Source organism: Monocercomonoides exilis (assembly GCF_001643675.1).
Source record: "Monocercomonoides exilis strain PA203 chromosome Unknown scaffold42-869251, whole genome shotgun sequence".
Lineage (NCBI taxonomy): Eukaryota > Preaxostyla > Oxymonadida > Polymastigidae > Monocercomonoides > Monocercomonoides exilis.
Window position 1 is genome coordinate 630,618 of NW_027150587.1, and position 26,042 is coordinate 656,659.

Consider the following 26,042-nt stretch of genomic DNA (forward strand, 5'->3'; position numbering starts at 1 on the left):
GTTTAGCATCGGATGGAGCATTGCAGAATTTGAACTCGGACAGGAAGAGAGAGAGGATGGACGAGTTTGTTGCAATAGGGGCGGTTGTTCCGCAGTAAAGTGTGCCGTCAATAGCTCTGCGGGATGGGACGAATGCGATTTTGCAAACGTGTAACTGAAACGGATTTTCAAAACGTGCTACAACTTGTATTATGTGTTTGAGGAAAAGTGGGATTCGCTGGGGATGTGTGTGGTTGATCTTTCGGTGGGTCCGCTGGCAGCGTCTTCGGCGTTCCGGTGGATGTCGTATCTCCTACAGGTGGGCATCGAGATAGCATCTGGAACCTTCCTCTTTAAGTGTAACATCGGCACTGCTGCTTTGCATCATGGCGAACACCCTCTTCAGACTTTAATGATTTTGCTGCTGTTGGCTTCAGATCTCTTCGAATTCAGGTCTCAACTCAGCACATTTGCTCAAACAGATGTGTTGAAAACCTGCTTCAATAAATGCTCTCATCTAAAACATATGTTTGGCCTGAAAAAACTCAGCTCTCCGGCTTCGGCTATCTCAAATAACTTTTATGCTCGATTATTTGCAAATAAAGAGTTATACAAAAGTGTAAAGTCACTCAGAGACAATACACCTACCGATAACGAAAAAAGAGATATAGCAAAGACTTCAAAATTTATTTGAGCCGTTGAACTCAAATCACTTTGGCCAATAATTGAAAAAGGAAAAACACCACATTTCACGATTTTTGCATCAGTGACTGTTCTTATGATAATCTCAACATCTTTTTCAAATTTAAGAATAAGTTGAGTGCTGTAATGACTCATGGTGTTGAATGGATAGATTTTATTGATTCCACACGCACGTGTGTCTTTGGCATTTTGTTGTGTTTGCACTGAGGAAACAAATCTGACTTTTCCACTATATTCTGAGCCATTCACTCTTATCAACTATTGAAACCGGAACTGCACCAACTCCATTTAAAATATTCCTTGTTAAATAGAAACTCGAATCGACGTTGAATGTTGATGAGCTGCAAAGAAGTTCATCATGTCCTTCTTTCATTCATGTGCTATCATTGAAAAATAAGAAAAATAACTAATTTCCGTTGTTCTTAGCAGTTAATTGTTGACCAACTGCTCCTCCTGAAAGAATTGAATAGAATGTGCAAAATTGGAAGTTTGAAATGACAACTTGATCAGTGCAACTCCAATATTCAATTGCTCCTCTCGCACATCTCCTGTTCCATTTGATTGACTGTGATCAAAAATGAACAAAATACATACTCTTTTTGTTTTTCTGTTTTCGTTAAATAGAGTTCAATTGAATCTCCATCGTTGTCCGATGAGTAGTTTTGAAAGATGCAATCATCAACCATCGATTCAGCACACATATTCTCAACCATCATTCCTCCACCTCCATTATCCGTACGAACGTTTGCTGAACTGCGAATAATTGAAGAATGAAGCACAACGCATTTAACGATATTCAAAGCATCTATTCCTCTCACCCTTGTCGAAGAAGAATGACATCTTGAAAAAGAACAATACTCAAATTTCTGAATGGCTTTATCATTGTCGCGTACATAAAGAGCACATCCTTGGGGTTTATATTTTCAAACAAATCGCTGAATTCAAACAATAAGCTAAATTTGGTGATCATTTGCTCCATTTATAACGTTATTCAATTCTCTAAACCTGATGAAAAGACAAAAACACGAATTGTGCAACCTTGTCCAAAATGCATTCAGTTTGAAATATGATGAACACAAAGAACAAATAAACTTGTTAATCAATATTCAAATCATAGAGGTGAATTGAACTTTAAGTGTCTTTCCCTTGATAAAGCATGATTATCAAAACAAATCAAAACACGTAGAGGAAATGAATTTTAAAATTGATCAACAGGAATAATATTTTTTGTTTTTCAATTAATTCTCATTTAATACAAAATTTTTAAAATAATCTAGCTATTTAAATTTGTTGAGCTTGATATTAAACATGATAACGGAATAAATTAAAATCAAACACAGAAAACCATTTTTATCGAAAAATAGAAAATTTAAATGCGAAATAATTATTCGACAGATGACTGCCAGCTCGACTAACAAATCACATACAAAAATTTTGTGTCGCAGAGGCTTAATTGTCGATAATTTTTTTTTCCTTTTTTTAATATCAAATTTCAAGAAAAAAAGTTGAAAATGTGAATAAATGAGAAACTGCATGTGATTGTGAAAAATTCTATAATAATTGCACATTTTTTATCAATTGTTATGTCAAAAAGCACAAAAGTCTTTTCTTTGTGCAAAACTTAAAATTCGTTATTTCATGAAAATCACAAAAAATTTAAACTTTTCATATATAATAAATGGGTATGATCAATAAATATTGAAGTTTTTTTATGTCAACAACACCACGATCTTTGAAAGATGCAGACGAAAGAACCAAAAAGCAACAAACACCACATACCCAACGGTCCGCTGTGCTGACACCTTCAAATTCGACTCCTCAATCTTCAAGAACATCTTATAGAATTGCATCAAATTTAGTCGAGGAAGGCCTAGCTGGATCTCTTCCCGTAAAAACAATACATCGAAAACATCGTCATACAACTAGACACAAAACAAAACCGGATGAAACAGAAGAAATCGAGGAAACAATCCATTTCACAATAAAAAATAAAAATGCAGAGGACGAACAAAATAGAAGATTTGACACACAAACTGATGAAAGAATTAAAACATCACAAGAAAAGGAATATGAAGATGATAATAAAGACATCATTGAAAAAACACCCAGAAGTTCAAGAAAAAACCGAAATCTTCAAGGGCATCATCACACTCCACAGAAAAAGAATTATACGGAGACATCTTCAACTCCAAGAGAGAGAACGTCACGATCACATCACGCTCATTCTGGTTCTTCGTCTGCGTTGTCCTCTTCAACAACTCCATCTGTAAAAAAATCCGAAAGAATTGACGAAACACCTTTTTATAAGGAGATGTCTCCTTTTTCGTCTCCTCAGCGCTCTCAACCGCAGTCAAGTCCTCTTCTTGCGCGTCAAATGTCACCACAAGCGAAATCATTCTATCCGACGTCAACACTTTCACATCAGTTGGGTGTTCCTTCTTCATCTATATTACCGTCTCCGTCTTTTTCAAGTTCTTATCCTTCTTCTTCAGGTTCGATGCAATCAACTGAAGCTTCTTCTCTTCGCCCTCCCCTTTCCCCTCGACTGAGATCACCACCTCGACACCCGGTCATTCCGCACTCTTCTTCTGCCGCTGCTGCAAGAGCAAAGACAGGTGCTCCAATGACGTCACTTCACACTCCAATTCAACCAACTTCTTCGTCTCTTTTTGAAGGATCAAGAAAAGAAAGTGCTTATCATTCACCAGCATCAGAGAAAAGCCGTCATTCGACAAGAGATAAACGAAGCGCAAGAAGAAAAGAAGAATTCGATGAAGAAAGAGATTATGGGAAAGTGTATAATCCATCTGATAGGACAGCACGCGATTCACTTCCAAGCGAAAGAAATGTTATTAAAGAGAGAGAAATAGATGCTGATGAGGAGAACCACAGCGAAGAAGAAGAAGAGGAGGAGGAGGAAGATGAAGAAGCTGATCACAAAAGAAGTGAAGATTCAGTGGAAGATGAAGGATGTGTAGCTGAAGGGAGACTTGAAGATGAGGAAGAGAGACAAGAAGATGAAGATAAAAGTGAAGGCGAAGACGAATACGAAGACGAAAATCAAATGAGGGGAGAAGATGAAGACCTGGATGAGGGAGAGAACAAAGGCAGATTAGAAGATGAAGAGGAGGAGGGGGAGGAAGAGGAGGAGTATGCTAAAGAAGATGCTGAAGAATCTTCTGCATCTGATTCATCTCTTCCATCGCCACTGCTGACTTTTAAGCCCAAGCAGACTGTTTGCCAGTGCACATCAACGCCGTCTCGCTCACCACATCGCACAACCCCACTGCTTTCATCATCATCGCCATCCTCTTCTTCTTCTTCTTCTTCTTCAAATTCTATGCGCTCTCCTTCTTCTCTTCATTCTCGGAATACTCCAATCAGCATTCGCACAACGTCTTCTCCTCTGCCTTTCGGCTCCAGCCGCAGCGCAGCTTCGAATTCACCAAAAGTGGCTGCGACGAATTCTCCTCTGAAATCTTCTGGCCTTCTCGGCACACTCTCGCCTTCTGGCTCGCCTCGTACGCTTCGTTCGACAAGAACAGTTATTGCTGATCCAAACGGGGAAGATTCGGGAATATGCGTGATCGAAGAGATTGAGGAGGAAGAAGAAGGCGACGGATATATCAAACATACTGTGAAAAAGATAACAACAATGCACAAGTCTCCTCAATCTTCACCAATTAGTCATCGTTCTTCAGCGTCAAAACACCTCAATCACTCTAGCACATCAAAGCCAATCTCTGAATCTCCTCTGCTTCGGAAGAAATCGCAAAGGATGTCGGAAACAGGCGCTCAGCAAGATAAACCTCCTCGTAGTCCTCCTCATCAATCAACTGGTATTCTTCAACCAGTATCTTTGGTTAGATCAAGATTACATAAAACTTAAGATTCAGTTTTGCGAATTCAGACAATTTTTCACAAAATTAAAAAAAAAAACAAAGTATGCTCAAAAAATATTTTTATATAACAAAGTATTTAAGATTGATCAGATGATGCTTTTTTTCTTGTTGGACATTGTTCCTTCAGCAATTCTATCTTCGCTTTGAGTTCTTTCACTTTTGACTAAATTGAGAAATATGTGTAATAATTTACAAATAACTTTTTAATTCAAACTGTGCAATGATCGCTTTCGTCAGATATTTCTGTGAATTCTTTTAGTAACTGTTCATTGAATTGTTCATTTTCTTTCTTTTGAATTTTTATTGATTCATACAAATCTGATAATTCCTGTTGAACATTATCGACTGATTCATAAATGGGGATAGCCAAGTATTCTTGAGCTTCTATTGCTTCTTGTTTTTCTGTTGAATTTAAATTTATTACCGTTGCATTCATTGAAAATCAAATCTCGAAATTTAAAAAAATTATTTAAGGGTTGAAGTCCTTTAATTCAGTTTTTAACTGAATGGCGATGATTGTTTTTATTTGTTTGAGCTTGCATACTGCATTTGCATGGAATTTGAGAAAACTTGCACTTGAAATAAATTCAAGAAACGGAATTTCGTGGACTGCTGGAATTAATCCTCGATTTGAAGGAATGAGCGAAGAAGAATTCCGGCAAATTAATGTTGCAAAGCATAACCCTAATAGCTTCACAACTCCGTTTGAAGATGAAAATGAAGATTTTCAAGTGCCAGAGGAATTTGATTCTCGGTCGCAATGGTCAAGTTGCCCAACAATAGGCCATATTTATGATCAAGGGCATTGCGGAAGTTGCTGGGCGATGTGCTCTTTTGAAGTCTTGCAAGACCGTTTTTGCATACACTCAAATGGTTCAGAAAAGCCATGGCTTTCAGGGCAGGATGTCACTTCTTGTGATAAAAGATCATATGGTTGCGGAGGGTTTAAACACATTTTTCTTTAAAGTTTTAATTACAAATAAAAATGTTTAAATGGATTGGTTTTAAAATATGTATATACAGTGGTTGGTCCTCAACCGCTTTCTCATATTTCCAACAGAAAGGAATACCTACTGAGCAATGTGTTCCATATTTAATGGGAACTTGCAAGCATCCAGGTTGCTCAACTTGGCCAACTCCCCAATGCAATCGCACATGCAGCGGAAATGCATCGATTAATTATGAGGTTTGTTCAGAATTTTTATTGTTTATTACAAATTTCCCTTTAATAAATTCGATGAAATTCATTTATTTTTTAACAAAGAACGATAAGTATTACGCTGTCTCTGGATATAAGATACGAGCGGATGAAAAAGCAATTCAACAAGAAATCATGCGAAATGGACCAGTTACAGCTGTCTTTTCAACATACGATGATTTGGCCGTTTACAGAAGAGGTGTTTATCAACATGTTGCAGGAAAAGCTCAAGGTCTTCATGCAATAAAAATTGTGGGATGGGGCGTGTGGAGAGAAAGCGAGCATCCCATGACAGAAGAGGAGAAGAGAAGAGAAGAAGAAGAGAAGAAAGAAAGCAAAGAAAAAAGAGAAGACAAATGGCATGATGCAAAGCAGGAGCTCAAAACAGATGAAAAAGAAAAAGGTGTACCTTATTGGACGATTGTGAATTCTTGGGGACTTGATTTCGGTATGGATGGAATATTACTAATCAAAAGAGGATCGAACGAATGTGGAATAGAATCTGATGTGTATACAGGAATGCCAAAATTGTCAAAAACTGTTGACAGAAAAATTGGAAAAAAAGAAAAGACATATTATTGAGACAAGCAATTTAAAGTGATGCTTCAAAAATTAAAAGTTATTATATTTGAAAGTTTATTATTTGTTTGTTTTTAAAGTTATTTCACTTCAAAAACGTTTTTTGTACTTAATTTCTTCTTTCATGTGTTGAATTTTGAAAAGAACAGTCCTTTCTTGAAAAAAGAAAAGTACATGTTGTTTTCTGTCTTTTAGACAATATATCTTCGATCGTAAGACATATTTGAAGTGCATCCTTTTTCATTTTTTATCAATCAATTTATTTCCAAAAAAAAAATGTAATTTTTTAAGATATGAAAATGCATTCCCAGCAAAAAAATTAGATAATGGAGCAATAACAATAATAAGAATTGATGAATTAATTAACTAAAAGATACAAAAGTTACCAAAAGTTTCAAACAGTCAGCTTAATCAAACAGTTTTAGTAACATTTCATTTCCGTTAACCGCAACGAGAATAATTTTCATAAGTTTCTCTATTATTCATGCAAACAATTTATCGAAGAAGTGATTTTTTATTTATATTATTTCATTCTTTGCCATCTTGTATGTCGTCAGGATGCTGAATTGCCTGTGGCGGAAGTACAAACGAAGAGCTTTTGTTAGGCTCATCAAGCAATAAAGCAGGGTCATCAAGTGGCGGAGGTGAAAACACAGAAAAAGGCAAAGAAGGGTTAGAAAAGGAGGAATATTCAGATAAAGCAGAAGACGATGAGCATTGATAGCGTGGAAAATGCATTGTGTTGTGTGACGTTGTGGAGTGGGAAGAAGGAGACGAAGGAATGTCAATTAAAGAAGTGGCATTGATAGCAGTATTTGAATAAGGAGAAGAAGAAGATGATGATGATGACAATGAAGAAGAAGAAGAAGAAGAAGAAGATTCGTCAAGAGAAGAAGAAGAAGAAGAAGAAGATGATGATGATGATGATGATGACAATGAATGAGAAGGAACAACAGGCAACTGTGACGAAGAACGAGCTTCCTGCAATTCTTGCAGTTGGCTTTGCGGAGAAACGGTCGAGGCAGCACGATGAGAAGCTCTTAGCTCTTCCAAAATCGAATGGGCCAATTCAAAATGAGTCTGTTCAATAAAAGTCTGCTCATGTTCATTTGAATGTCTCCTTTTGCTTTCTGCATCAGAAGGCTCGCTTGGAAAAGGAGGCATTTGCTGCTCCACTGAAGCTGAGGACACCTTTCTTGCCAAAACTTTGTTGGGAGAAGAATGAAACGGGTTCCATTTTCCAACGTCGCTGTGCAAAGCTGGTAATTCATCTGCATTCGTCACACTGAAAATGCGATTTCGCTTATTTTCAGATCGACTTTTCATCATAGAATTTGATAAAATGGGAGAATTGCGAAAACCATGAGGCGAAAAAGTTGGCGGGCGGGCAGGTGCAGGAGGTAAAGTCATGTGAAAAGGTGGATGTATTGTCTTTTCTGGATTTTGATTAAAAAATCGTTCAAAATCGGAAAGAGTTGGAGGAGGCGGAGGCGGAGGAAGAGAATGTGAACTCTTTTTTGAACTCAAAGGAAGCTTTCCATATAATGTAGAAATATTTTCATCTTTTGATAAATCCTTTAACATCTCAGGATTGCGCAATTTTTGATATTTTTGTTTGTATTCAAATGAGCGATTGTAACTAGCTCCAAGCGTGTGCGTAGAATCACTACAAAAATTCAAGCAATTCTCCTGTGAAGATAAGCGAGATCGGGAGGGAAGATCTGAAGTTATTATTGAGGGTGGAGTTTGAATTATCTTCGTAGAATCACTAGGATTCACGCCATGCGCTTTAAGAATAGAGGTAGGGATAAATACAAACTTTTCCATCGGAACAGATAATGGAGTATGAACAACATGTGAATAATCTATATCTTCATTTTCTGAAGAGAAATCATTTCTTAATGGTTCTGTTCGTCTTAATTGAGCAGCTTGAAGTGCCTCCGTTAACGTAGCATGTTTTTTTTGAACTTGCTTTGGATAATTGCGTTCACGAAGAGGAAAAGAAGTTTCGGTCATAAGAAAAAAAATCAATTCATTTAAAAAAATAATTACTTTCAATTCCTACAGCATAACCATTACTTTTTTTTGAACAAAAATCATTTTCGTTTTTAATAGTTGTAAAAGATAGCAAGAACGATAGTTGGAAGTTTGCTTGGTAACATGTTAATAAAATAATGATTTCCGAAAACGAACTTTGTTTAAATTCAAAATTACTCCATTTTTTCAATAAATATTTTATTAGGGCAGCAAAATTGAAGTGTTAATCTTTTGAAGCTCCTTTTATATCGGACAACAATACCTCCATTTTACAAATTTTGATGTTTGCTGTAACAACGTGTTTTTTTACTGTTTTGACTCTTCTTTTAGCCATTTCGTTAAATATCTGTTTTGTGGATATAAAAAAGAGAATGACTGATAAAAAGTCGCAAGATCATATGACATCATCAAAGGTTATAAGGCCTCCAACCCCTGTGAATAAAGTTGCATCATACGTTGGATTCGCAATTGATTCAACTGGAAGACTTGTAATGGAATTAGAAGGAGGAAAAGAAAAAATTCGACCAACTCAAAAAGAAAGACATGCAAAGATGCATGAAAAACAATTGGATGGAACTTTTAATCCACCTTTTCCGTTTCCAAGAGCGAGAAATAAAGAAAGGAAACAAGCAAACACAATTACTCATCATAATGAACCGTATTTTGAAAAGCATGCGTCAAAGACTCGGCCAAAGTCTGCTGTAATTCCAACCGAAACCAGAGAAAAAAGCAGCGCAGAAATGAAAAGATTAGCTATTCTTCAGAGATTAACCGCCGAGGAAGAAAAACTGAAGGAAAGAATCCAAAAAGCAGAGCAGCAGACACTTCGCTTCAGCATTCTGAAAAAGCAGAAAGAAAAGCAGAAAGAAAAGCAGAAAGAAAAGCAGAAAGAACGCGAAAGGCAAAGGCTGACGAAAAGAGCAAGTCACACAGCTGACCCGACAGAAGGAAGAAGAAAGGAGAAAGAAGCAACATGCTATCAGAAAATGCTGTTGGCAGAGGACAAGAAGAGGAAGGAGGAGGAAGCCAGGAAAGAGAAAGGCATTGCAGAAGCGCTGCACAGCTGTGTGTTTCGTGTAGAAGGAGGGATGAGCGATGATTTGAGTGCAGAACGAGAGTGCTATGCGAAAGGAGAGGAGAAGAAGACGCTGGTTGAGCTGGCTGTTGGGAGAGGAGCGAAAGACAGAAGCAGGACAACAGCACTTCAGAAAATAGAGCAAATGGAACAAAAACATACAAAGAAGGCAAAGGAGAGGGAGAGGGAGAGGGAAAGAGAGAGGGAGAGGGAGAAGGAGAAAGAAGAGGAAAGACGAAGAAGAGGAAAGAAGGAGAAAATTCAGGAAAGAAGAGGGGCTGAAGACATTGTTGAGTATATCAGCAAGACCAACAACACATTCAACAAAACTGCCCCTGTTCATAAATCATCCACTCATTCATCATCTTCTTCCTCTTTTTCTTCCTCTTCCTCTTCCTCATTTGATGACAGCGTCCAAGCACAAACACTCACCCAAGCGCTTGCCTCTGCGCAGCTGATGATGTCGTATTCTTTCTCTTCTCCTCTCTCTGCCCAGCCGAAAGCCAAAGGGAAAATGCCATTTTCATTGGAGACTCCGTCTTTTGCACCAGAAATCCCGTTTCCTCCAGTGCCTGAATCGATTGGAGAAGGAGGAGTGAAGGAGAAAAGAGAGAAAGAGAGAAAGGAGAAGGAGAAAGAGAAAAAGGAAAAGGAAAAGGAAGAAGAAGAAAAGAAGAAAAGGGGGAAAGAAGGAAGAGAAGAGAGAAAAGGAGAAAGAAGAAAAGGAGGTGTGAGCGAGGATAAGAGCAAGGAAAAGAAAAAGAGGAAAGGAAAAGAGAAAGAGAAAGAGAAAGAGAAATTGAACGACAAAGGAAAAAAGGCGAATTCGAAGGCTAAGGCGAATAAAAAGAAATCAAAAGATCGAAAGAAAAAGGAGAAAATGGAAGATAAACATCATTCACAATCATCATCATCATCTTCTTCTTCTTCTTCTTCTTCACCCTCCTCTTCCTCCTCTTCTTCCTCTTCTCCCAAGCTTCATCGTCATCATCGCAAGCACGAGCACAATCATCGCCATCGCCATGATTCCATTCTCAATCTCTTCAAAACACAAAAATTTGGCTTGTCAAAAGCAGAATTGGAGCATATTGACACAAACACAGAGAAAGAGGAAGAGGAGAAAGAGAAAGAGAAGAAGGAAAAAGAAAAGGAAAAGGAAAAAGAGAGGAAAAAGGAGAAAGAGAAAGAAATGAGGAGAAAGAGGAACGAAGCGAAAGAGCACAAACAAGAAATAGGCAAACACAAAATGACTGAAAAGATTACAATGCAAAGGAAAACAAAAGAAGAAGAAGAAGAATTGAAAGAAGTGAAGGAAGAAGAAGAGGAAGGAGGGAAGGAAAAAGAAGAAAAAGAAAAAGGAAAAGGAAAAATTAGCATTCCATTTTCTGTTGATCGTCTTCAACAGCCAAAATTATCAGCAAAGCCATCTCCTTTTGATTCTCTTCCTCCTCCTCCGCCTTCTCCTTCTCCTCTCCCTTCTTCTTCTTCTCTTTCTTCTTCTTCTCTTTCTTTTCCATTTCATCCACAACAGAATCTTTTATTTCCTCTTCCTCTTCCTTCTTCTTCTTCTTCTTCTTCTTCTTCTTCTTCTTCTTCTTCTTCTTCTTCTTCTTCCTCATTAGCATCTCCTCCTCCTCCTCCCTTTTCTCTCTTCAATTCCTGTCCTGATATACGCCCATTCACTTCTTCTTTATCTTCATCCTCCTCTTCTTCTTCTTCTTCCTCTCCTTCTTCTTCTTCTTCTTCTTTTACAACAAAAGACATTAAACTTTCTCAACATCAACATATTCAACATAATCAAATGATGAATGAGCAATCTCATCTTCTTCCTTCTCCTCTTAATTCTGCTTTCTCTTTGTTTCGTTCTTATGATCATCTACCTCTATCGTCATCAACATCTTCTTCTTCTTTTCCTTCTACTTCTTCTTCTTCTTCTTCCTCTTCTTCTTCATTGAATACAACCAACCAAAATGCAAATAATTCACATATTGTTTGTGATAATTCGGTTAGTAATATTTGTTCTCTTCCTCCTTCTCTTCCTCAATCATTGTCTTCTTCTCATTCTCCTTCTTCCTCTCCTTCTTCTTCTTCTTCTTCCTTTTCTTCTTCCTTTTCTTCTTCCTCTTCTTCCTCTTCCTCTTCTCCTCCTCCTTCTTCTTCTTCCACGACTTCTTCCTCCTCCCCTTCATCATCATCATCTTCTTCTTCTTCTTCCTTTTCCTCTTCCTCTCCCACTTCCTCTCTCCATCCACATGTTCCCACAATGCCAATTCTTCTCCATCGAAGCTCTTCAGACAATGCAATCGCTCCTTCTTCATCTGCACTGAACAAACAAGATGATAACAGCAATATAAATAGCATAAATAGCATAAACAGAACAAATAAAGATAATGAGAATCAAGAGATGAATAAAAACAATAATAATAATATTAATATTAATATTAATATTAAAGATGTTAAAACTACCAATAACACCCATTCCTTTTCTTTCCCTTCTTCTTCTCATCTGATTTATCCTTCGATCTTTTCATACGCCCAACAAAACATACACAAATTGAGACAAACAAAAACAAAAGGAAAGAAAAAAGAAACAGAAATATCTTCTTTTCCTCTCTTTGTTTGCCAATCTTCTTCGAATGTGATAAAAAAATCGAATTCTTCTTCTTCTTTGCCTATTTGCTATTCATTCAATGAAGAAAAATCAGATGAAAAGAATAAAAGAAGTGAAGGAAGAAGTGAAAGAAGTGAAAGAAGAGAAAAAGAAAGAGAAAAAGAAAAAGAAAAAGAATGTGATGAAGATGATGAGGAAACGAAGAAGATGATGGGGAAGGAGAAGGAGAAGGAGGAGAAGAAAAGAAATGAGAGGAAGAAGAGAAAAGAAGAGGAAAGAAGAGGAAGAAAAGAGAGAAGAAGAGGAAGGAGAAGAAGAGGAAGAAGCATAAAAGCCAGAAAAGTGGATAAAGCAGAAGGAGATGAGACTTCGTTGATTGGTTTTCTGTCATCGCTTGTATCACAACATACTTCTTATCCTGCAAATTATTTGAAATCTTCTTCTTCTTCTTCCTCTTCTTCCTCCTCCTTTCCTTCATCTTCTTCTAATGTTAATGTTAATGTTAATGCAATTCAATCTGAATTTATTAATTCTTCCTCTTCCTCTTCCTCTTCTTCCTCATCAAATAAAGCAGAAGTTGACAACACCTCCTTTTCTTCCATTTTGACATCAGCTGTTGAAGTCTCATCTCCTTCTCCTTCTCCTTCTTTTCGTTCTTCTCGTTCTCATTTTTCTCCTCTTCCTTCTCCTTCTCCTTCTCCATCATCATCTTCTTCATCATCATCATCTTCTTCAAAGACATCTTCCTTCCAGACAGTGCATTCGAGTGATGTCGACAGCGAAGAAGAGGCGATGAGGATGATTACACAGAAGATGAGCCAGCTGAGGAAGGAGAAGAAGAAATGGATGTTGATCAGAAGGAAGATAGAGATTGTGTCAAATAGACTGTGCTATGGAGGAAGAGGAGGAAGAGGAAGAGAAGGAGGAGGAGGAGGAGGAGGAAGGAGGGAAGAGAAGAAGGAAGAGAAGAAGACGGAGGAGAAGGAAAAGGAAAAGGAAAAGGAAGAGAAAGAAGGCGAAGATAGGGAAATTGATGATGTTAATAGAAATAATACAAAGAACAATGAATCAAAAGCAATAGATGAAGATAACAAGGACATCACAAATGAAGATAAATGTGAATGCAGTCATCGAATATCACACCATTCTCATTCAATTTCGTCCTCTTCTGTTTTCTCTCCCTTTTTTGTGTCTGCCCAATTGTCATTGAGCGATGCACCGAATGAAAGAGAAGGAAAGAAAGCTCATAAAAAACATGAGCATCATAAGCATAAGCATAAACATAAAGAGAAAAATATTGAGAAAGAGAAAGAGAAAGAAAGAAAGAAAGAGAAAGAGAAAGAGAAAGATGAAGTCAAAGATAAAAACTATAATTCCAAAAGCCAAAAGAATAATCAACGCAAACACACGTATCATCAAAGGCATCATTCGATGATTGAGAAGAAGCCATCTTCTTTTCCTCTTTCTCCTCTTTTGTTGAATGCTCATATTTCTCATTCATCTTCTCCTCCTCCTCTTCGTCTCCATTCTCATTCGCATTCTCGTTCTCATTCACTTTCTTCTGATCATCCTACTTCTTCTCATTCTCCTTCTTCTGCTTCTTCAACATCTTCAACATCTTCCTCTTCTTCTTCCTCTTCAGCATGGTTAGGTTCTTCATTCTTTTCTTCTTCTTCTTCCTCCTCCTCCTCCTCTTCTTCTTCTTCCTCTTCTTCCTCTCCTTCTTCCTCTCCTTCTCCTTCTCCTTCTCTCTCCTCCTTCTCTCTCTCCTCTGATGAAGTCATTTCTCTCTCTTCCTTCTCCTCTTTCTCCTCTTTCTCTTCGATCTCTGAGCCTTCTCTTGTCTCCACCCCTTCCTCCTTCCTCACCCTCCTCTCTTCCCTCTACTTCACCCTCTTCGAAAACACCCTTCCTTCTTCTCATCATCCTCCTTCCTCTCACACTTCATCGCCTGACTCATTCAATCAAATGAATTGCGCTAATAATAATAATAATAATACCTTCACATTCACAACACAAAATATGAAAGGAGGAGGAGCAGAACGAGAAAGAGGAGGAAGATCACATTCACTGCCACCTTCTTCTTCTTCTTCTTCTTCTTCATTTCCTTCTTCCTCTTCCTCCTCCTCCTCCTCCTCTTCTTCTTCTTCTTCCATCACAAACAAACCCTTCTCTATATTCTCCTCTTCATTCCACAACACTGTCAAAGGAAGAGAAATGTTTCATTCTCTTTCTCCTCCTCCTTCTCCTTTCTCTCCTCCACCAGCACATTCATTCCACACGCCTCTTAATTTTGTTGTTCCTCTTTCTTCTCCTTCTTCTCCTTCTCCTTCTTCACCTCATCCTCATTTTTATAATCAAAATTATCATATTAATAATATTTATAATAATATTCTTCATTTACAGACCCATCCTCATACACAAACACAAACACAAACACTTTCACAAACACATTCACAAACACATTCATATTTTCATTCACATTCACATTCACATTCACTTCCACCATCACAATTGCCATCTTCCTCTTTCTCTTATTGTAAACCAACCTCTTCATTCTTCTCTTCCTCTTCCTCTTCATTTTCTTCTTCTTCTCCTTCTTCTTCTTCTCCTTTCTTTTCTTCCTCCTCTTCTTCCTCTTCTTCCTCTTCTACTCATTCGCAAGCACATTCTATTCAAAATCAAACAAGAATAAACAAAGATGATGTTACTAATAAGAAGGATATTATTAAATCCAAAGGAAATGATAAGGAAAAGGAAAAGGAGAAAGAGAAAGAAAGAGGAAGAGGAAGAGGAAAGGAAAGAAGAAATGAAAAAGAAAATGCTTCACCAAAAAAGATAAGCAATGCAAACAACACATTCATGTCTGTCCTTCATCCATATGATGGAAAACAAAATAAAACTTTTCAATCTTCTTCTTCTTCTCCTTCTCCTTCTCCTCCTTCTCCTTCTCCTTCTTCCTCTTCCTTTTCTCCTTCATTTCTCAGCCAGAAAGAGTACAGCCATTCATCTGCTTCCATTTCTGACTTCTGTCTGATCGACTCTCCTCTCTCACAAGACGACCCCCAAAGACATCAGCTCAGCATCCCTCCGTTTCTGAATGCCATTTCTTCTTCTTCTTCTTTTGCTTCTTCTTCCTCTTCTTCTTCCTCCTCATTTTCTTCTTCTTTTCCTGTAAAACAAATGATTTTGCCTTTATCTTCATCATCATCATCATCTTCTTCTTCTTCTTCTTCTTCTGATCTTTCTTCTTCATTCAATTCTTTTGATAGAAACGCTTCTGTCAGCTTGTCAGCACCAACATCATTCCTTTTGGATGAAGCAGAAACAGTCAAATATTCGCTTCAATCTGTTCCTCGTTGCTTTCCTCTTCAATCTTCTTCTTCTTCTTCACATTCTTCTTCCTTTTTCTCTTCTTCTCCTCCTTTGCCTCCTCCCCCTCCCCCTCCGAAACCTCTTCCATTGCTTTCTTCTTCTTCCTCTCCCTCCGTTTCTTTCCCTTCTTCTTCTTCTTCTTCATTTTATTACCCACTTTCCATTGAAAAAGCTGATATGAATATTAACTTATCAAATTCTTCTTCTTCCTCCTCCTCCTCTTCCTCTTCTCCTTCTTCTCTTTTTCATTCTTTTCATCAGCCCAATCAGCTTTTTCTGTCTCAATCGCCATTCACTCACTCAAAATATCATCTGTTTCATCCACAAACAGAAGGAAAAGAGAGAAATGAGAATGAAAAGAGAGAAGAAAGAGCATTAAGAAAGGGAGAAAGAGAAGGAGAAAGAGAAGAGAGAGAAGAAGGGAAAGAAGAAGAAGAAGAAGAAGAGAAGAGAAAGAGGATGAGGAAGAGGAGGATGGAGAAGAAGAGGTGGACGAGAATGAAGACAATTCAGCAGAGATTGACTGAGACAGGTGCATCTGAGACAAAAGAATTAGATGAAGTCGATTTTGGGCTGAGAGATAACTGCGATTGGGATGAGGACGAAGAAGACACAGACGAAAAATAAAGGGAATAAATAAAGTTAAAGAAAGAAAGAAAGAAAGAAAGAAAGAATAAATAAGAAAATTTGATTAATAATTATTTATTATTATATTGATATATTTTATTATTTTGTGAACTTGTTGAATTATGATTATTATTATTATTTTATTAATAAAAAGTCTGCTTTCTTTGTGTTATTCTTACAGAAATAGATATGCATTCTTATTTTCTTTTTGCTGTATTAATGTGAATATGATAACTTCTTCGTTTTTCCTCTTGTTTGACGTGGCTGTGCAAAAGATTTTATTTTATTTTAATTTAATTTTTTAATTTGTGTGTAAATCGCAAAATCAAATCCTTTCTCTTATAATGTGAGGCTTTTCTTGTTGAAAGCATGTTGCAATTGCAAACAGCTTGATATTGTTCTTTTTTTCAGTTCAAATTATTGTTTAAACGAGTTTATCACACATTTTTAGATTTTGAAAATACAGGAAATGTTGTTCAAAATGAGAATTTTTGCAATCGAATAAAAAATTTTGCAAACAAAATAATAATAATAATTTATTCAAAATCGAAAATTCAAAAAAAAAAAAGATAAAAATTATAAAAAAATAAAATAAAATCAAAATAATAAAGAAATAAAGAAAGAAAGAAAGAAAGAAAGAAAGAAAGAAAGAAAAATACTTCCATCTTTGGGAGTCAATAAAATGAATGAAAATTGAAAAATCATGAAAAGATAAGAAGAAATATTTAAAGCACAACAACTATTTCAACAAAAACTGGATGAATTACAAATGCGAAAAGAGGAAAAATGTCTGAGATGGCAAAAGAAGAACTGTGAAGATTTAGTCATTTCAAAACATTGCAAACGAGCGTTCACAACAACAGTCATTTGGTTGGGATAAATATTTGATTTGAAGTATTTGAAGGACACGCATTTTCCACGAATTCGTAATTGATCAAGTTTATTTATTATTATATGACACAGCATGAACGTTCGATTCATTTTCAATAACAACTATCATAACATCTTATAATCCTTTTCATTGAAAATTTACACTTTTTGTAATCCTCTTTTTCACTCAATTTTCTATAACAGTTGAATAACTTTTCGATGAAAATATCTATATCATTATAGGATTCTTAGCATTCTTCAGTTGAACATGAAAGAGCTTTTTTCATAATAAATATATATTAAACTTATGCTTTTTTGAACTTTCCAAGAGTTTCATTCTCTTCAATAACAGAAAATTAATTTTAGTTGTTGGAAGAAATCAGAAAGATTTCTTTTATTTTTGAAGATAAGTGAAAGAATGTGGAATAATGTTATATGAAAGCGTGGATTACAATTTTTTAATAATGAATATTTAAAAATGAAAGAGTATACTTGGAAAAAGCAACACATCATTGAAACTGAATTTTCTTCTGGAAATATATCAGATGCATCATCTCTAAAAAAAGTATTTCTAAAAATAGAAAAGAAATTGAATGGTTTGACACAAAAATGTTTCATGAGTCAAAGCATTCGTCAGGCTTATTTGACATATGAGGAAAATGTTTTTTTTTTTGAAATAAAAAAAAAGAAAAAAAATTGAGAAAAAATGATGATGGATATACAATTATAAAGATATTTGGTTGGACAAAAGATTGGACATATTACTCATTGTGGATGCGGATATTGGATTTTAACTCAAATACCACATTTTTTTTTATTAAGTTGAATTAAGATCTTCTTTTTTTCACCACAATGACAATCACCACGATTGCAATTGCAATCACGACAACAATCGGAACAACAATTGCAACAATCAATCCAACGTTCGATTTCTTTTTATCTTCTGTTGCTGGATCGTTTTTTGGATTATTGTGTTTCTTCACGTATTTCTCAACAATGTCTATTGGTTCTGATTTTGAATCTGCCGCTGCCTTTATCCACCCTGCATTAGAATCATTGTAATCATTGGCAAACTCAAATGCATTATCTTGATTGCAGAATTCTTCAATATCAGGAGCAATAATGAACAATGAAGTAACAGATGAATTTGCTGTGTTTGAGCTGTCAATTTCAAGATTGTTTGCTGATGGTAGCTGCAGTTGTGATGCTGCCTTTGGTAAGTCAATGAACAGTGCGCCTGACTTTCCGTTTGGGGCTGTACAAGATTTAAATGTGCATTTTCTTTTTCTTCCAATGGAAACGACAGAAACATTTGAGCGAACCCACATCTCCACACCAGCTGTCTCTCCATCTTCTGATTTTGCTTCATTCACTGTTAATCCATCAATTGTAATGTTAGCCGGCTGACTTTCTCTATCAGATATGTAAATTGCTCCTCGAATCTCCAAATTCACTTTCTTTATGTCCACGCCATTCAATGATACTTCACTTGCTCCAGAGATATAAAATGGACATGCAGAAAACAAAACAGTGTTGTATTCATCTGTGCATGTAACATTTTCGATATAGACTTTTCCTGTGTCCACAACAACCAGTGCATGAACTTTTGGAGTGTTATGCAAATGTTTTATTTGATCAATTCTTTGTGATTGAAAAGCGGATCTTTCAAATCGACAGTTGTTGATGGATAGTGATGATGAACCCTCTGGAGCATAAATAAGGAATGCCCAGCTGGGATTAGACATGGGGAAAATAAACTCCAAATATTCATATTCAACAGTGTTTTTGCACTCCAATAAAGACATGGTATTTCCAGGGACTTCACAATTAATCTTAACCTCTTCATTATCTTTTCCATCACTTTTGAATCCTCCAATAGTTATTTTCGTCTTATCAAAAGAAATCACTTCTGCATCAAGTGGGGTTGCATCTTTAATTACTTTGATTGTCAAACTATCTCCTTCTTGATTCAATTTTGACAAGGCATTTGAAAAACTGTTCACTGCTTGATCAACTGAAGAACCATCGTTCCGTGCTCCTCCGCTTTGTCTAACATAAACTTCAGTCAAGCCAGAGTTTTCAATTTCTTGAGTGAGCACAAGCACAGTCGCAATAAAGAGGAAAGTACTTTGTTGCATTATTGATGATGTTCTTTTCTCTCGGTAGCAATAGATCTTTACTCTCATTATATGTATCAGATAGATTTCAATCTATGGTGCCACCTTGAATGTATTGTGCGCCTGTCAATATTGCTTCTGTTATCAAAATACATCAAAATGTTTTTCAATTCAAAAACTTTATGTGACAGTAATTATCTTAAATGCTTTAATTATCACATAATTCTTCTTTGATCGCAAAACAATAAACCATCAACAAAACTTCAATTATTTTCATCTCATTTGTTCTTTAACATCCAAAAACAAAAACAGACTTCGAGAAAAAAATTTTTGTTTTTTTCAAGATTATTGATGTGATGTGTTGTTGATTATTTTGTGTTTTTTCTTTTCTTTTCGTTTTCTTTTTTTTTCTGTTTATCTTTCTTTCATTCTTTCTTCTTCTTCTTCTTCTTCTTTTTTTTTTTTTTTTTTTTTTTTTTTTTTGGCACTTTTTTCTTTATTGGAACCAAAATTTTTTTGAAAAGAAAAAAGTTAAAAACACGTCAAAAAATACAAAACTCGAATCAATTACTCTTTTTTCTTTTCTTTTTCCATTTTCACATTCAAAGGAATCAAATTCATAACTTGTTTCATCGTCATCATTCTTTTTTTTTTTGAACGTCCTTTTCACTTTTTTCTCCAAAAGCAATTCCTCTTCTTCAATTTCCTTTTCCTTTTCAACAATTTCTTCAATTTCTTTCTCTCAATATCTTCAATTATCACCTTGTTTTTTTTTTTTATTATAGTCATTCCATTCATCAAGAAGCTTTTCTTTTAATATTTCTTTTCCGAAGAAGTCGAAACAATGTGAATGAGAAGGAATGAAGTATTGAGAAGACTGAGGAAGCTTCGACAGCACAGATCCAGATCAATTGTTGAGGACTCCGCTGTTGTTGAAGGCTTTTTTGATGACTGATGGGGTGAATGCTGTGTGAAGGGCTTGTGGAAACACATCGGCGGCGGCTGTTCTTTTTGAAGATGAGGAGGTGGATGATGGAGAACTGTTATTGCTTGAAAGTTCCGACTATAACACTGCAAACACGCCTCTTTCCAGCGGCTGCGATATGTGTGCGGTGTGTGGAACAAATGTGACGACGTCTATTTCATCTTCCTTAAACTTTCTCCATATCGTTGGATCTGCTCGCGATGAGTGTGAATCCAGGGAAGAAGGCAACAATGAGATTCTTTTCGAATTCGCTTTCTTTTGTCAATGATAGCAGGCCGCAGGACTGTTAAGGTGTATTTTTTGAATGTTGTTTTGTCCATCCAGCCGTTTGTATTTGGCCATATGTCAAGCGACGGCGTTAACAGTATTGTCAGTTCTTTCGGAAAATTTGCACTCGACCACAGCACGACAGACGGAAGCGAGAAGCCATCAGCAGCGATTCCAGCAACGAGAGTGGCATTCGGCATCCGTTCGGCAGTTTTTTGAACCAACTTTGTTCATCTGCGGGATGAACAACTACACCACGTGTAGAAGTTGGAATGTGAAGCGAAGATTCATCGATATTGAAGATTATTTCCTCTGGATATTTGTTTGCATCGTGAAATGAATGAAATTCTGTGTTCCACGGCTTTAGGACTTTCTGACAAGATGCTGCAAGTCTGTTGATATCAACTTGCTTTGGAAGCTATGACTTCAATTCCGGATGGAGCTTTATGAATGCGTTAACAGTCTTCAGAGTTGCTGTTTTTTTTCTTCTTTTCTTCATTTTCTCCTTCTTCTTCACTATCGTAAATTATATTTTCCATCCAAATACCAATTAATATTCAATTCAAATGTCAATAGCAAACCAGATCACGGGCTTTTCGTAACGAGAGGCTTGACCCAGATCGGGATTCAATTGCAACTTCTTCCAAGAATTGCTTTTCTTTTTCACCGCTGATAATTGGTGGGTGTCCAACTTTTGCAATATGCCTGCCGTTTTTTATTGCTTTTCCAGCGTGCTCCAAAGATTTTTTGCTTATTCCACCGTATTTAACACCGTCGACCAGCCTGACAACATTGTCATGAACAATGTGTGCAATCATTTCCGATCTTGAACTATATTTTCTGTAACGAAATGCAGACATTGCTTCCTTCAGCCGCTTCTGCGCTGCTTCAGCTTACTTTTTCACTAGTAATTTCATTTATATATTATGGGAAATGTTTATTAACATATTTTTTTTAATATATAGGTAATTATTTTTGAAACCATAATTTTTCAAACAAAAATTTCTGTCTGAGTCTTCATTTAAAATGCAGATTAATCGATACTGCAAAGTTTAAGCTGCTCTAAAGATTGTTTTTAAAAATACGTTCTCGAATAGAGTTTTTTCAAACAAGTTTAATGTTTTTTTTCCCTTCAAAAGAATAGTTCCTCTTCCAAGAAACAAAATTTTAGAATTACAAACACCCCGAAAAATGTTATGATTTCAAAAATAATCACCCATATTTAAATTCTTTTTAAAGAATTTTTAATTAATATGGGGAAAAATACAGACTTTCAAGCATTTTTTGCACAAGGCATTGAAAAATTGCTTCACTCATAACTTAATTTCTCTTTCTCAGATTTTTAAATTAATGAGATTTTAATATCCATAAGAAGGCATCATTGATGAAATAACAAAATGCTTTGTGACATTTCACGAATGTCAAAAAATGGACTCATTTTAAATGTGCTTTTTGATCGAAAAAATTCGATAAAAAGTACAAATTTTTTCAGTGAAAGTGCTTGAAGTGAAAAATTTTTCCACATATTTAAATTTTTGAATGAATTAGAAATATTTACAAACCTAGGTGCAGTCCAGTTTCTCATGAAAGCACAATGGAAGGACTTGAACCCTTCCACATGAAAAATTGGATTTATTTCAAAATTCAAATATAAGAAAACTTGACATTTGAATATGTTACAGAATTATTTTTTATAAAATATCATTTGTGTGAAGGATTAATTATCTCTTCAAATTAAAAGTGCCGATAAAAAGAAGACTTTATACACTTTTGTTTCGGTTGACAATAAATAAGGGAAGAGGAAGAGGATAAAGATGAAGAAGTGAAAGGAGGGAGAAACACAGTTGTTGAAGTTGAATGGATTGATATAAATGATAATTCTTCACTTTTCTATGTGACCTACTTTTCAAGCATTATTTCCTGGAAAGTGATGTTCTTGATCTGTTTTTTGAAAATGAAATGAGACTGGACAAACAAATGAACAATTGAAAACAAGAAAAGAAAAGGATTTGGTGGATGTGCTGGGTTGGCGATGTGGATCAGGAGTTGCTCCTTTGAATGTTATGAATTGGTATCAGCAGACTCAGAAGTTTCAACAAAGTGACTTAGTGCAGAAAAGAAGGGATCGTAGACTCTGTATATGACATTCCTGAAGACGTAACAATAAATGTGGGAGATGCTCCCCACACTGTCTGTAGGGCACATCAAACCAATAACTTTTTCGTCAAAAAAATGTGATTAACGCTGATTTTTTTGATTTCACAAGGATTGATTCATGTGGCTGTAAAGGTTTCTTTCTCAATTGGTGAGAAAGACGAGAAGACTGCGAACGATCAACATGAACTGAAAGTTAACACTATCTTAATAAGGTGATAATTACACACAGTGGCGATGAGATGGAGAAAGTTTATTCATTGAGACATCGCCAAATGATATTCTTTCGAAGCTTGATATTGCACATTTCTTTTGGTTGAGCTATGCAGAAATTAACGGAGAAGATTTGCTGTGTGTTCGCAAGGCCGAGGAAGAAAGTTGAGCAGAAGGTGAGTGAAAAAAGAATGCATGAAAGTTAAATGAAATTCTCGATTCAAAAATCTTTTTTTTTTAATGACTCCATGTAAGAAAACTTGGCTGAAGCTTCAGATATCGAGAAAAAGAGTTTGAAAGCGAGATGATTGCATTTGTTGATGGAATTGCGTCTGACGTTTGTGAACAATTCTTTCATTGAAAACGATAAAAAAGAGATAAAGGGGAAAAAGTGAAGAAATGATAAAAAATAAAATAATTTCTTTAAAAGAAATTCGAAAAAGTGATTAAAAAGAGTATTCAATTATCTGTTTTATTGAATGAAGTTTTTGAAATTCAATCTTTGTTTTCTTTGGTTGTTGGCATGCTATTCTTGAATGGGAATTGGGCGATTGTGCAGCCATTGAAGAACGCATCGTTGCTCCTTCAGTTTGAAGCGATGTTGTTGTCGAAGAAACAAAAAGTGATGAGTTTAACTCCACACATCCAGGAATATGCATCTCCGAAGCATTGCTGCACATCCTCCTGAAGTTGAAGTTGATGCCAATTAATTATTCACGAATTGGCAATCATAAACCAATAATATCTCTGGTTTATTATTCGGATAATTATGAAATGTTGGAGAATCAGCAGCATCACCATTAGAATTTGAAATGCATTTGTATTTGGTGAGCATGAATTGACCATTTTCTGGGAACGCACCAATACCTAAATACCAGCCAGTTCCGCACCAAAATGTTATTGAACAATTTTCAATCCTCTTATCTGAGAACAAAAAACACAATTTGATTGTGGATTGCAAACATATTCTGTACTTCTGCGAACTCAGAAAAGTTTGTGAAGTTAGAATTACCTTAACTAACATAATTTCTAACTTTCTAATAATAATAATACGCAAGGTTAATTTTTTTAAATATTGTCAAAAAATCAATATGCAAATGAGAGATTTCAACAAATATAAATACATAAAAATGTGTTCAAAAAAAGATAAAAAGGGACAAAACACAATCTCAATTTGTTTCTTTTGATTAGCTAATTTGCATGATGCATTGATCAATTAACGATTCAAAAGAATTCGCGTTGAAAACTTCAAATAAAGATGAAAATTTTAAATTATGGGATTGATCAAATAATGCTTTTCGATGAAATTCTTGTTAAATAATCAAAATACTATTCCACAAAAAAGTGCTATTTTTTTGTTATTCATTTCTATTTTGTTGAATAGAAAAAAATCATTAAATCGAAAGAGGTATTTTTTCACACTTATTCACCGCATTTAGTAATTATTCCTTTTTTATTATTTTCATTGAGAAATCAAAACTTTTTCCATCAATTTTGCGAAAGCTTGTTAACCATCAATGATCTTTAATGTTCTTTTTTCAGTTGCAATTTTAACTGAAATTGTTTTGAATGGTTAATTTGAGAAAATTCGAAGACAGAAACAGACCTAATATGGTGCAAAATTTTTTCCTTCAGGAATTTTCACAGAAAAATTTTGCACTTTTGATAACTTTTTGTGAAAAAAAAATTCATTGAAAATAAGAACAACTTTTGTATTAGGCGTGAGTTCATAAAATATTTCGTTATTGTTTCAATGATGAATGTTTTCACATATGAAATAATAACTTATTTTGAAATCTGATAAAAATGCAAAAAATTATGAGCAAAACATATATTTTTTCATTCATGCAAAAAAAAAAACCTGAAAGTCCCAATTTTCCCCCATATAATGAATACAGATAACAAAGAAAAAATTCCTTTATTCAATTTTTGAAAACTTTTGAACTGAATCTTGATGTTTTAAATAATAATGTTGTTGCTTTTGAAATTGATTTCCATGTTTGATTTCTGTTAGATTGTAACTTTCATGTTTTTGACGCTTTATCTTCAAATGGAATAATCAGCATTGTTTGGAATAATTCCGAAAAAAAAAAAAAAAAAAAAAAAAAAAAAAAAAAAAAAAAAAAAAAAAAAAAAAAAAAAAATAGGTTTTCCTCCTTATTGAATATTTATGTGACATGACAAGTTATAAAATCCTTTGTCTGTGAAAAGAAAAAAAAGAATAATTTTTTTTATTTTATTGAAAATTAATAAAAATAAATAAAATCAAATAAATGAAATTAAAACAATATGAAACAAACGATATCGAAAACTTTTGAAGATTATATAAAGAGCTTTGGAAAAGATTTGTTGATTGCAATTTAAATATTTGTCTTTTTCTCTTTTGTCATTGACTGTAAGTGGCTGTCAGTGATGGTGAATGACAAATTGCGACAAAAAAGTGCTTCAACTGATATTTCCTATCAAAAAAAATGTTAGGAACTTTATCATATTAATTTGTAATATTATTTTTAAAAAATAATAAGAATTGTTGAATGTCGATTTTCAGATTGATTGTTTATGTTATTAAGAATTGTGAATTCGTTATGAAAAACCATTTTTGACAAATTAAAAATATGGTTCATTATTTTTGAAATCATAACTTTTTTCGGGGTGTTAATTTTTCAAAGAATGAATGCCTTTGGGAAGAAATTTTGAATTCAAATGCTAAAATTATCACAACTGTTTCAAAAACAGATGCATAATCTGAAATTAAAATAAAGAGTTCTTGAATATGTCCGTTCGCTTTTCACCGTGCATTTGAAGATATTCAAAAAATTTTTCTTTCAAAAAATTTTGAATAAATATATATGATATGGGACAAAATTTTTGATTTCAGGCATTTTCATAGAAAAATCATGCACTTTTGATAAGCGTTTTGTAAACAAAAAATCCAATAAAAATGGGTTCATTTTTTGACATACATGGAATGTCACAAAACTTTTCTAATAACAACTTTTATGGCTTTTTGCTGTAAAGAAAAACCAATTTATTTTGAAATCTGAGAATGATTGATAAAGTTATGAGTGAATCAATTTTTTTATGCTTTGTGCAAAAAAAAGCTTGAAAGTCAATATTTTCCCCCTTATCAAAAATTATCACACAGTCATTAAAAGCTTATGATAAAATCTTTAAGAAAAAAAGAGAAAATATATCTTTTAGGTTTTCATTTGGAAAAAGATGGTTTATCTTTTGTCAATGTGTTTATTAGGGTTGTATTTAACGAAAACTTTTAATTAGATCAACTGATTAGGGTTTTTTATTTAAAGAAAGGAAGATTTCTAAATAAAAATTTATATTGGTTTTTGAAAA

At 34.8% G+C, this 26,042-nt stretch overlaps 7 protein-coding genes across 7 annotated transcripts; 3 read left to right on the forward strand and 4 right to left on the reverse strand.

The window, feature by feature from the left end:
* Positions 1-2,359: 2,359 nt before the first annotated feature.
* MONOS_3766 (uncharacterized protein) lies at positions 2,360-4,570 on the forward strand (the record flags this gene model as incomplete). The annotated part of the gene is made up of 1 exon (XM_067873787.1): positions 2,360-4,570. Exon 1 carries the CDS (start codon positions 2,393-2,395, stop codon positions 4,568-4,570), a length of 2,178 nt encoding a protein of 725 aa, XP_067722385.1. The 5' UTR covers positions 2,360-2,392.
* An 89-nt stretch (positions 4,571-4,659) lies between these two features.
* MONOS_3767 (uncharacterized protein) lies at positions 4,660-5,019 on the reverse strand (the record flags this gene model as incomplete). The annotated part of the gene is made up of 2 exons (XM_067873788.1): positions 4,660-4,746; positions 4,798-5,019. The coding sequence occupies 2 exons, from the start codon at positions 5,017-5,019 to the stop codon at positions 4,660-4,662; spliced, it is 309 nt and encodes a 102-aa protein (XP_067722386.1).
* A 52-nt stretch (positions 5,020-5,071) lies between these two features.
* On the forward strand, positions 5,072-6,593 carry MONOS_3768 (putative cathepsin B9 cysteine protease). Its single transcript, XM_067873789.1, has 3 exons — positions 5,072-5,526; positions 5,607-5,769; positions 5,848-6,593. The coding sequence occupies exons 1-3, from the start codon at positions 5,090-5,092 to the stop codon at positions 6,361-6,363; spliced, it is 1,116 nt and encodes a 371-aa protein (XP_067722387.1). The 5' UTR covers positions 5,072-5,089; the 3' UTR covers positions 6,364-6,593.
* On the reverse strand, positions 6,534-8,405 carry MONOS_3769 (uncharacterized protein). The gene has a single exon (XM_067873790.1). The coding sequence runs from the start codon at positions 8,374-8,376 to the stop codon at positions 6,889-6,891; it is 1,488 nt and encodes a 495-aa protein (XP_067722388.1). The 5' UTR covers positions 8,377-8,405; the 3' UTR covers positions 6,534-6,888.
* Positions 8,406-8,437: 32 nt separating this feature from the next.
* MONOS_3770 (uncharacterized protein) lies at positions 8,438-16,532 on the forward strand. The gene is made up of 3 exons (XM_067873792.1): positions 8,438-8,506; positions 8,603-8,680; positions 8,728-16,532. Exon 3 carries the CDS (start codon positions 8,769-8,771, stop codon positions 16,083-16,085), a length of 7,317 nt encoding a protein of 2,438 aa, XP_067722389.1. The 5' UTR covers positions 8,438-8,506; positions 8,603-8,680; positions 8,728-8,768; the 3' UTR covers positions 16,086-16,532.
* Positions 16,533-17,762: 1,230 nt separating this feature from the next.
* MONOS_3771 (uncharacterized protein) lies at positions 17,763-19,399 on the reverse strand. The gene has a single exon (XM_067873793.1). It carries the CDS (start codon positions 19,139-19,141, stop codon positions 17,783-17,785), a length of 1,359 nt encoding a protein of 452 aa, XP_067722390.1. The 5' UTR covers positions 19,142-19,399; the 3' UTR covers positions 17,763-17,782.
* A 1,028-nt stretch (positions 19,400-20,427) lies between these two features.
* Positions 20,428-21,142, reverse strand: MONOS_3772 (uncharacterized protein; the record flags this gene model as incomplete). Its single annotated transcript, XM_067873794.1, has 2 exons — positions 20,428-20,742; positions 20,906-21,142. The coding sequence occupies 2 exons, from the start codon at positions 21,140-21,142 to the stop codon at positions 20,428-20,430; spliced, it is 552 nt and encodes a 183-aa protein (XP_067722391.1).
* Positions 21,143-26,042: the final 4,900 nt, after the last annotated feature.

Coding starts and splice junctions, on each gene's coding strand:
- MONOS_3768 (XM_067873789.1), top strand. CDS start 5,090: ATGGCGATGATTGTTTTTATTTGTTTGAGCTTGCATACTGCATTTGCA. Junction 5,527..5,606: donor AGATCATATGGTTGCGGAGG/GTTTAAACACAT, acceptor ATGTATATACAG/TGGTTGGTCCTCAACCGCTT. Junction 5,770..5,847: donor ATGCATCGATTAATTATGAG/GTTTGTTCAGAA, acceptor TTTTTAACAAAG/AACGATAAGTATTACGCTGT.
- MONOS_3769 (XM_067873790.1), bottom strand. CDS start 8,376: ATGACCGAAACTTCTTTTCCTCTTCGTGAACGCAATTATCCAAAGCAA.
- MONOS_3770 (XM_067873792.1), top strand. CDS start 8,769: ATGACTGATAAAAAGTCGCAAGATCATATGACATCATCAAAGGTTATA.
- MONOS_3771 (XM_067873793.1), bottom strand. CDS start 19,141: ATGAGAGTAAAGATCTATTGCTACCGAGAGAAAAGAACATCATCAATA.